Source organism: Borostomias antarcticus, assembly GCF_949987555.1.
Source record: "Borostomias antarcticus genome assembly, chromosome: 2".
Taxonomy (NCBI): domain Eukaryota; kingdom Metazoa; phylum Chordata; class Actinopteri; order Stomiiformes; family Stomiidae; genus Borostomias; species Borostomias antarcticus.
This window is the reverse complement of record NC_140235.1, coordinates 37,603,382-37,613,780: the sequence shown is the minus strand read 5'-3', so window position 1 is coordinate 37,613,780 and position 10,399 is coordinate 37,603,382. Positions and strand designations below refer to the sequence as shown.

General features: G+C 50.6%; 1 protein-coding gene across 1 annotated transcript in view; it reads right to left on the bottom strand.

Moving 5' to 3' along the window:
• rimbp2a (RIMS binding protein 2a) overlaps positions 1–10,399 on the bottom strand; it is a gene marked incomplete at both ends in the record, with an annotated part of 55,210 nt that continues 44,811 nt past the window's right edge. Inside the window, 10 exons of the mRNA XM_084450062.1 lie at positions 1–213; positions 2,416–2,562; positions 2,815–2,886; positions 3,658–3,761; positions 3,886–4,075; positions 4,863–5,032; positions 6,905–7,010; positions 7,385–7,531; positions 7,678–7,845; positions 8,929–9,633. Of these exons, the coding sequence (XP_084306188.1) occupies positions 1–213; positions 2,416–2,562; positions 2,815–2,886; positions 3,658–3,761; positions 3,886–4,075; positions 4,863–5,032; positions 6,905–7,010; positions 7,385–7,531; positions 7,678–7,845; positions 8,929–9,633 (2,022 nt within the window). The remainder of the gene's footprint in view (positions 214–2,415; positions 2,563–2,814; positions 2,887–3,657; positions 3,762–3,885; positions 4,076–4,862; positions 5,033–6,904; positions 7,011–7,384; positions 7,532–7,677; positions 7,846–8,928; positions 9,634–10,399) is intronic.

Genomic DNA, 10,399 nt, shown 5'->3' with positions numbered 1-10,399 from the left:
TTATTTCACAGGGGATAGTTTCTTGAGCAGTTTCTTCCCTTTGGAGAGCAGTCCCTTCTTCTTCTTGGTGTTCAGGGACTCTGTGGACTCGTGGGGGGCCCGGGGCCCCCTGCTGGGGCTGAGGGGCCTCATGGTGCCCGGGAGGAGGGGCCGCACGATGGGTGACGGCGCCCGGACTGGCGGGGCGGTGCTCTCCGTGGTGTCCGTGGTTACCTGGGGAGAGATGCGAGGGGGGAGGAGGAGGTGGTGGGGGGGCGGGGCCAAGGGCAGGGTGTTACAAAGCAGGAAGTGATGATGTACTGTCGTGTGGCATAGCGGAACCTGTCCTGCCTTTAACACACCCCTTAAATGCCCCTGTGTCCCCCTGCTTTCATTAATCAACAGCAATGCTAAACCCAGCGAGACTCATGACTGGGTCAGGTGCTGAAGGAGAGACATGATTTAGAATTGGAATAAGAGGGAAGAATTTGTATTCCAAATGTCCATTTCCAAAGAAGGTAATTACATTTCCACTCAGACTTATGATGGAAGTTTTATCACTGTGTGCTGCTATCTTTGAAACGTCAAAGCAATCCAATCCATTTCAATAGTTCTACCAGCTCTTTTGATGTAGACCTAAAGGGCTTAACAATGCTGTTGTCAATGGTAAATGGACTGCACTTATATAGCACTTTTATCCAAAGTGCTTTACAACGGCATGTGTGGTGAAAAGCAAAGGTAGGAATAGAGATTGTAGATCTTACTGAACTGATGATGGATGACTCATCCAAATGATGCCAATTGGAGAGATGGAGACCCCTCTGGACTGTATGTTTCTCCCCATGTCCTTGTCTTACCATCGACCCGTCTAAATCCTCAAAGCAGTGCTGCTACATGTACTTTCTACAAAACCTGCTGTTCTCCTGCTTGTAGAGGGAGAGTGAATGCAGGGGCAACGCCAGAGATATTTCACGGGAGAGATGTTCCACACACATCTGATTGGTCCACCGACTATGAGGGAGACACCCAAGGACACAACTATAGATACCACACCACCGGTCTAATGCATTGGCTGGAAAGGGAGCAATGCTAATGCTAACCATACAGGTTTCTCTGTAGGTTCACACCAGGCTATCAAAGTTACACAGGAATCCTATCTTTGAATTGAATGGGCTTTATCACATATTTCACTTACAGGTCCCAATTGTAAATAAAAACCTTTTGTTATCGTTTTTTGGTTTCGCAGGCATGAAAAGAACAGATAAATTGTCTTTGGTATCTTGGTGGATCCCAGATATTACTGCGTTCATGGTCTCAGGGGTAATTGAGTGTGATAGCAAGATGCTGTCCGAGTTTGTCTACAACATTAGCAGCTCTCAGCTGGTGTGATTACAAGTCGTCTGCATTAGATCTATGGGTTTGGTGTCTCTAGTTGGTGACTTGCTGTATGAGGCAGACGGAGCCATTTATGAAGTGGAATGAACAATCTTCTGTTTGTTTTGGTTGTTTTTTTTGGTTTTGCCAAGCAGGTGAGGAAAGAAAGGAAATCAGATGTGGTGACATCGTCATTTAGAAAGCAAACCACACCACCACTATGAGAACCGAAATGCAAAACAACACAACGACAACAACAACAACAACACATGAACACAGATTGCGAATGAAAATTTATTCATATTCAATTTGTCCGTTTATTGTTCCATTCTTCTTATTACAGTTGTGTCACTGCATCTGTTAGTTTGTTTGGTTTTAGGTCAAACATGACATGCCTATCCACTGTCACCAGAAAAATAGATCTTTACGCGTGTGCAGTATACAAACAAGAAACAAAGCCTCTTCCAGGAAATACAGCAGTTTGGGCCAATAAAGTCCACTATTATACAAAAGGCATCAAGTTTACTTTTGAAAAAGGCATGCTTTGCTATCTCATCCACCCTACAGTTTTCTGAAACCCTTTCTCTCCCAGAGGAACAAGTGGTACGAATTAGAAGCATTCAGAAAGCACTTATCAATATACACAATATCTACATTTGGATTTTGTGTGTCAGTGCAAAAAGGACTACCAAATTATTCTGGGTAGGAATGACTTTAGCCTTTTTCAAATATCCACTCTCCTTTGTTCCATACTGACCCAGTCACAGGGCCAACTGTAGCTCTGTCCTCGTCAGCTTTGCCTCTTCCTTTCTAAGAGTCAGAAAGGTCTACATGTGGCCCGGTCACTTCTCCATAGGGGTCAGGATTGGCTTAGGGTCGGGGGGGGGTCACCACCGTCACACACGGACAAACACACAAAACACGCACGACGGAACACAGGCGGCGAAGTGGGGGAAGCGAGACGACGAGTAAATCAAGAGAAGACGGAGGATGGATGGACAGAGGGGCCCTAGAGGGAGGCCCTAGAGGGGGGCCCTAGCGCTGAGAGCGGCGATGGTGTACCCTTTTGGCCTCCGCGGCGGGCTGGGCGGCGACGGGCTCGTCCTGGGGGTAGCGGGCCGGAGTGTCCGTCAGGTACACCTCCACGTCGTCAGGCACTTCTTCCAGGAAGTTGGAGGGGACCAGGCCACGGTGGCCATTGATCTCGCCCTGTGGAGAGGAGAGGGGGGGGGGGGGGGGGGTGGAGAGTGTGTGAAGACCATGGTTGGAGACGCTCAACTCTGCCAGCCCCAAACCAGAGTGTGAGGGAGTTCGAGAGAGACATGGGTTCTTCAGTGGAGCGTCTGATTCCCACGGCACCCCTGTGAGGATGAACCTGTGGAACCGACCGGTTCGGACAGACATCTCGCTATCCTCTCCCGACGGAACCTAAACGAGATCTCGGAGCTCTGTACCACTCACATAGTAGAACCCGTCTTCATCTATGTCTCCAAACACAGCCATGATGTCCCCAGCGCAGAAGGTCAGCTCAGCCTATGAGGAAAGAGAGAAGGATTCATGTGTCTATGCACTTGGCTGTGTGTGTGTGTGAGAGAGTGAGAGAGAGAGAGGGGTAGGGCTGGGTATCGACTCGAATTTCAATAATCGATTCGATTCCGATTCACAAGGTTCAGAATCAATTATCACGATTCGATTCGATTCAATATCGATTCGGTTAGTTGTTTTTTTTTAGCTGTAACCTTAAAGGGCAATGCTCGTTTTTGACAACCTGGACCTTATTTACGACATATTATAAGAAGTTTGACTCACCGAGATCACTTTGGTGTAGTTCGGAGGCCTGTAGAAGAAATGTAAAATCCAGCGCGAGCCAGTATATCCATGTAATGACGGTGATCGGGGCACCGAGAATGCAGTTTCTCAAAATCTATTTTCGGCAGCTAAACGGTTGTTTTCATCAATCAGATTGGATGAATCGACAATTGAGATTCCTCAACGCGAGGCATTGTAGTGGTTTTCAAATACGGGGTCTTTAGCCTCTGTAATATGATCTTTACACGCCTTTCCCCACTTGCTCCAGCACGCATGCGCACAGGCCAGCGCGCAGACTGGCTATTCTCCGGCTCACATTCTCTGCGCTACGATCGTTGTTGGTGCCGAGAATATTGTCGTCGTCATTCGTCAGCAACAATCCGATCGTAGCGCAGAGAATGTGAGCCGGAGAATAGCCAGTCTGCGCGCTGGCCTGTGAATCATTTGAGAATCGATTTTTTAAACCCAGCCCTAGAGAGGGGGTTGAGGGAGTACCTCCACGTCCACGTTGGGGGAGCTCTCCCTGGGGTCGTAGTCGTAGAGAGCCACCATCCTCCGGGTGACCTGGTCCCGCCGGAGGCCTCCGCGGTTCTGCTCCGCTAGTGGGGGGTGGGTTGTAACGCAGGGACCGGAAAAAGAAAAAAAACACCTGTTACCTCTCTCGCTCTCACTGTCCCTCTCTCTCTTACACACACACACACACACACACGGGTACACACACACACGTGGCGTGTGCGTGTTTACCTATTCTGTCCACGGGCGTGTTGAGAGGGAGGAAGCCCTGTTTGATGAGCTGGTCCATGGTCTCCTGGTCCTCCGCCCTGATCTCAGAGACCATGTTACAGGGGATCAGCCCCATCCCGCCCCGCACCTCCCCGCGGTAGAACCCGTCCGTGTCCTTGTCCCCGTACACCTGAGACAGACAGGGGGACGCGTCAGACGGGCAGCGAGCATACGGACATTTTCAGAATCAGGGTTTATTTAGCCGGGTAGGTTCACGCACACATACTAGGAATTTGTTCTTTCTGTGTATGCCTCTGTATCATACTTTTTATATCTTTTTATGTAAAGCACTTTGTGCTACACTTGTGTATGAGAGGTGCTATAGAAATAAAGCTTATTATTATTATTATTGTTTTTTTTGGACTGTTGGTGCGTGACGCTCAAATGCTATGTTGAATCGCTGCGCTCCACATACTACATAATAGAGTCTGCGCCACTTCGCCGCCCAAGATGGTATTCTGAGGGCGTATCGACGGGTCAGAATTGAAAGAGTGACAGGTCGTAGCAGCAAATGAGACGCTAGCCCAGGTTAGATGGGCGGGGCATATCTATGGGTGGGGATCGCCTGACCGCAAAAGTCGCTACTGATTGGTGTCGCCGGGATTTCGGCGCTACGAATGAATTGCCAGGATTTGAAGACCAGATATTTGCATGAAGTGTCCCATATCCATAGAGAGATCTGCATGCAGTAACGTAATTAGCATACCGTAGCTTACGTAGCGTTGGATCTTGGGTCTGGCGTTGAGACTAGCATGACGCTAAAACAAATTCCTAGCATGTGTGAAAACCTCCCTGGCTGAATAAATGTCTGTTTCTGAAAATGTTTTCAACTCTAGTGTATATACCTCACAACGTATAACATAAATCGTGTTTTACACACAGCTCGTGTGCGTCCGCGTGTGCGAGAGAGAACCCACTCTGATAATCTGTCCCTCTTTAAACGGCAGCTCCTCGTCAGCTGCATCCGGGTTGGGAGACATGGAGAGCGGGTCGTAGTCGAACAGCGCCACGAACACCCGGAACGACTCCTCGGGTTCCGACTCGTCGTAGTACGGCGGCGAGCGGCGTTCCCGGTCCCTGTAGCCATCTGGGAGGAGGGGGGGGAAGAAAGAGAGTGATGGAAACCGATTCTCTTACATCAATGCAAATAAATCATGCCGTCGTTAGTGAATCAGCACAATCTGTCACTGTGCAACACTAATTATGGAGCCACGTAATTTTTCTCTGCCTTGAATGTAGTACACTTCAGTTTACAGTGGCAGCTTGTACCCTGAGCAACACTAGTGCATTGTGGGGCATGTTAAGCGTGCTAGTGTGCATGGAGTTGTTCATGGCACTGACAGACATTTACAGTAGTACTGCTCAAATAAGACACCCGCTCAGGTGACCATGCAATAGCTAGTATCTCACGATGGATTGAGCTGACCTCATCTGACCACGGTTTACGTTGTGTGGTCATTTCTCTCGGCATGCATGCATTATTCTGCGGTCAATCCAAGTTTGTCCCTTCGTCGGCGCAGAGACAAATGTACAGTGCGTCTCGTCCGTCATGTGATCGGGTTGTACAGTATGTACAGTATGTATGTAGCTATGAGGAAGAGAAGGGCCCAACCACATAGCGCACAGTACGGCTGGATGAGGAGCAAGGCAAACATGGTGGATCAGACCAAAACACACGTCACGACAGACAAACACGGGGAGACAAACACGTCGACTGGACTCTGAGAGATAACCATGCAGACCAAGCCCTCTGGAACTACTTTCTGTCGAACCACAGACAAGTACATCTATCTAATAACTGCTGTATGTGCGAAGAAAATACCACACTGTTGATGTTCTCGTTGGTTCGGGTATGATTAAACCATCGGCATTATGGGAAATGTGCTGTCAAACTACATAAAACCACCGACAAACTTAAAATAGGCTGTTTGGCTTTTGCACTAGACCTCCGGTAAATCTTTAAACAATGTGCTTGAGCAGTTGAGTTTTCTAGCGTTAGGACAGCCCTGTTACTCAACACTCTGGACTTTTAAACGGCCAGTCATGCATGGCCCGAGTAAAATGTGTGGTGGGGAGTGTTAGGTTGAGAGGGTTGAGAGGTTTTGCAGGCAACTGATGGAATTCAGTGCAAGGGGAGGAAGGGGTTGGGGGAGCATTCACTGAGCAGCAGTCTGTCATTTCATCTCATCCGCAGCAGCAGGCCGCCATCTTGGGCCCTCGAGTGTGGCCGGACAAGAGCCGCCATTTTTTGGGGGGTTGCAGTGCAGTGTGGATCATGCTGTGCGTCTGAAGCATGTTAGAGGTCACTGGTCAGCCCGGACCAGGCCCGACGGTCTCCGCTAGCGCCCCCCCCCCCCCGTTGGCTTTAGGCGGCGCTCTGGCGGAGCGAGGGAGGTTAGGGGGGGCGGAGCCCGCGACACGTACCATAGGGAGGCCTGGCGCCCGAGCGCCGGCGGGACGTCTTGTGCCGCGCTACTCTGCCATAGTAAACATGATCCTCGTTGATGGGAGAGAGGTTGGCCTCACTGTTACTCTCTGTGGTTATCTCTACAGGAAACACCAACACCACCGGGGTTAACACGCGCGGCAGCGCCCCGCCGCCGCCCCGCCCAATCACAGAGCTCGCTTCCTGCGCACTAATGCTGCGCCGCAATATACGGCTGGCTATGGCAATCAGAGAAAACAACAAAGTGTGTTAATGGGGGATGCTGGTCTTTAGTGTGTGTGTGTGTGTGTGTGTGTGTGTTGTAGGTTGATGGGAGGAGGAATCTGTAAGCTCAGTGAGGGTATGGGCATGGTTCAAAGACACGGGGGTGATCTGTACACACAGAGAAGCTCATGGAGGATTACACAGTAAAGCAGTACATCTAGTAAGAGCACAGAGAACATTAAAGCACAGAAAACACTCGGAGCTCCCAGAATGCCCTCCTCCTCCGAGGAGTCAGGCGGTTGGACTGACCGATGGAGGGGACCATGAGGGGTCGTCTCTGGGGTTGGGGACCGCCGTGGGCCAGCCGCCTGCCTGTCTCACGGTCTATCCTGCCTCCTGAGGGAGAATTCCCCATATTCTGTAAACACGCACGCACGCACACACACACACACACACACACACACGCACACACACTTAAAATCATCTCGCCATTCGAAACTGACACAAATGTCACCCTAGCATGCCACCTCTCTTATTGAAAAGCCCGTAAACTAAATGTTAGGTTTACGCACGTTTTAGATCTCAACTGTGTGGTGGTCCTACTTTGATTCCTAACTTACGTGCATTGTGGGAAGGTTAGGTTAGGGTCCTAGGGAGGTCCTACCTTGAGCGTGTTGTGGGAGGGGATGGATTAGGGTCCTAGGGCCGTACTATCTTGAGAGCGTTGTGGAAGGGTTAGGGTTAGGGTCCTAGGGCGGTCCTAGGGTTAGGGTCCTAGGAAGGTCCTACCTTCAGCGCGTTGTGGGAGTTGCGTCGTCGCCCCTCCTCCAGCTGCATCTCAGAGTAGAGCTCCTCCTCGTCCTCCTCCATGATGTCAGACAGGTCCGACCCTCGGCTGCTCTCGCTGTGGTACTCCTCGCTGTGGCTGTAGTGAGGCTGAACATACACACACGCACACACGCACACGCACACATGCACACACACACACACACACACACACACACACACACACACACACGAGTGAGTCTGGATGATTTCCAACACAAAGCTAATGTGAACCTTTTTGTTGTTTTTAATCACGCCATGTCACATACCGGCCTGCCCAGCTCAGACCCTCTGAGGAACTCGTCCACCGAGGCCCCTTTCCTGCGGCCGCGCTCGTACCCTTCCTCGTCATCCTCCTCTTCCTCGTCTGAGTGTCTCTGGTGGTAGGCCTGGCCCTGGTCTGGATACAGGCCTCTCCTGTCCATCTACGAGAGACGGTATCGGGAGAGCTGAGGTCAGCCAATGTTACGTTTCACAGTTAAAGGAGTAGTAAAGGGAAAATGCATGTTTATGGTTCAGAGTCAAAACGTTGACAAAACTAGCACTCTTGAGAAAGTCTGATAAATGCTCTACCACCGTTTTGGTCATAAAATGGATGTGGGTGGGCACCTTGAAAAATCATTAAAAAAACATGTTAAACTCTCAATTTCAAAGACAAGAAACTCACCGAGGTGTTAGTTGGCGTTCTGACATATAATTTGCTACCCTAGACATGCATTTTCCCTTTACTACTCCTTTAATACATTTGAATGATACCGTATCAACTGCTGTTAGCCAATGAAATCACTCAGATACACTAGGACTTCGCTGCTGGGTGACGACTGGGTGATGTTGGGCCCTAAACTCTGGAACTCCGTTCAGAAACAAAACAAGCTTATCTTATCATCCCTTATTCCCCTGCAAACACTTAAACAATTAACTGATACTGTACATGTGGGACTGTAGTTAGTAAATGCCATTGATGCTAGTCATTTCCTGTACTTTAATAATTATTCTACTGTTTTCCTGTACTTGGTCACTACTGTTGTGTGTTTGTACTCTAATAATACTTCTGTACTACTGTATATGTTGTTTGTGAGGAGGGCACATCTGTAAAAGAGACCTGGTCTCAGTAGGGCTGAGTTTAAAAAATCAAATGATTCAGAATCGATTCATGAATCCCAAAATCAATCTTTTATTTAATGAGTTCATTAATTCATTCAATGATTCATTCATTCATTCATTTTTGGAAATCAGTATCGATACCCAGCCCTAGTATTGATGTGTTGCATAACTTGGCAGTCATGTTATTAAGGTTACAGCAAAAAAAAACTGATTTTAGTAACACTAACCGAATCGATATTGAATCGAATCGAATAGTGATAATCGATTCTGAACCTTGTGAATTGGAATCGAATCGATTCTTGAAATTCGCCTCGATACCCAGCCCTAGGTCTCAGTACTGTATGTCCTTCCCTGTCTAAATAAAGGCTTCTCTCTCTCTATCGGCGTGATCAAAAGCGTCTTACTCTGCCGCTCTCCGCCGCCACCCTCTGCGCCGCCTCGCGGGCGATGGCCTTGGCCACCGTGTCGGGGATGAGCGTGCCGCGCGGCTGAGGCAGGATCCTCTGCGGGGAGGGCGAGCGGCGGTTGGCGGAGGGCGGAGCCTCCAGGAGGGCGTGGCCGTGCAGCTGCGCAGGGGCGGAGTCCCAGGGCTGGCCCGGTGGCGGTCCCGCCCCCTGCTCTTTGGCTACTTCCAGGTCTCGAGCACTTACCGGTCTCTGAGGCACGGGGTGGGGGTGGGGGTGGGGCAGCAGGGGCAGCCGGTGTTGGGGCTGCTGGGGCGCGGAGGGGTGGTGGGGGGGCGGGGGGAGGAGAAGCGGCTGGGGGGGGCCGGGCGGGGGGAGGAGGAGGGGCTGGGGGTGCGGCGGAGGGGGTTGCGGGTGAGGGGGGAGGAGGGGCTGGCCGTGGGGCGGGGGGGGCAGGTGGGAGGGGCCGTGGTGGGGGTGCGGGGGCGGGGGCAGCGCGTGGGGGTGGGGCAGCAGCGGCGGCGGCGGTTGGGGGGCGGGGTGTACAGGCACCAGTAGGTTGTTTGGAATGGCGGCGACGTGCGAGTCCTGGGACTCCCCCTGCGCCGACAGCGTCCTGACGATGACCTCTCTGGCCTCCAGGCACTGGATCCTGGTCAGCTCCACGGTCACGTAGTCTGCCAGGGGGTACAACACCTCCGCTATCTGACACACACACACACACACACACACATTACTACAATTACCACCCGAGCAAGATAAATTAGCAAGATAAATAGGTCTATTCTTAGAAAGTTAATGTGAGAGACATTTTCTAAAGAGAACAGGGGAAGTGTGAACCCTGAGGGACAGAGAAAGTCTACGAAGGGAGCGTTGTAATATTTCACATTTCCCAGCAAGGGGAGCAAGAGAGCTTTCTATGGTTTCCGCAGAGCCGCGTGTCATGCCACAGGAACAGCCTACAGGTGGCGCCGCTTAGCTCTGAAGCCACTAGTGACGTAATGGACTGATGACACATGGACACACACACACACAGACGCCCCTCGCCTACTGTCTTCTACCTACACTCTAAACCAGCCGAACGAACACACACACGCACACACACACACACACACACATACACAGACACACACACACACACACACACGCACACACATGTACACACACACACACACACACACACTGCACAGCTTATCTGTCCTACAGTGCCCTTCTCACCTTCTGTTATCAAAGTGCACAATTTTAAAAACTGCCTTCTAAGTACAGAAGCACATTCCTTAAAGGCTTAAATCCTCTATCCCCGTCGCCTATAGAACCCAGGGTTCTATCCGCTATCCCCGTCACCTATAGAACCCAGGGTTCTATCCTCTATCCCCGTCGCCTATAGAACCCGGGGTTCTATCCTCTATCCCCATCGCCTATAGAACCCAGGGTTCTATCTTCTATCCCCGTCGCCTTTAGAACCCAGGGT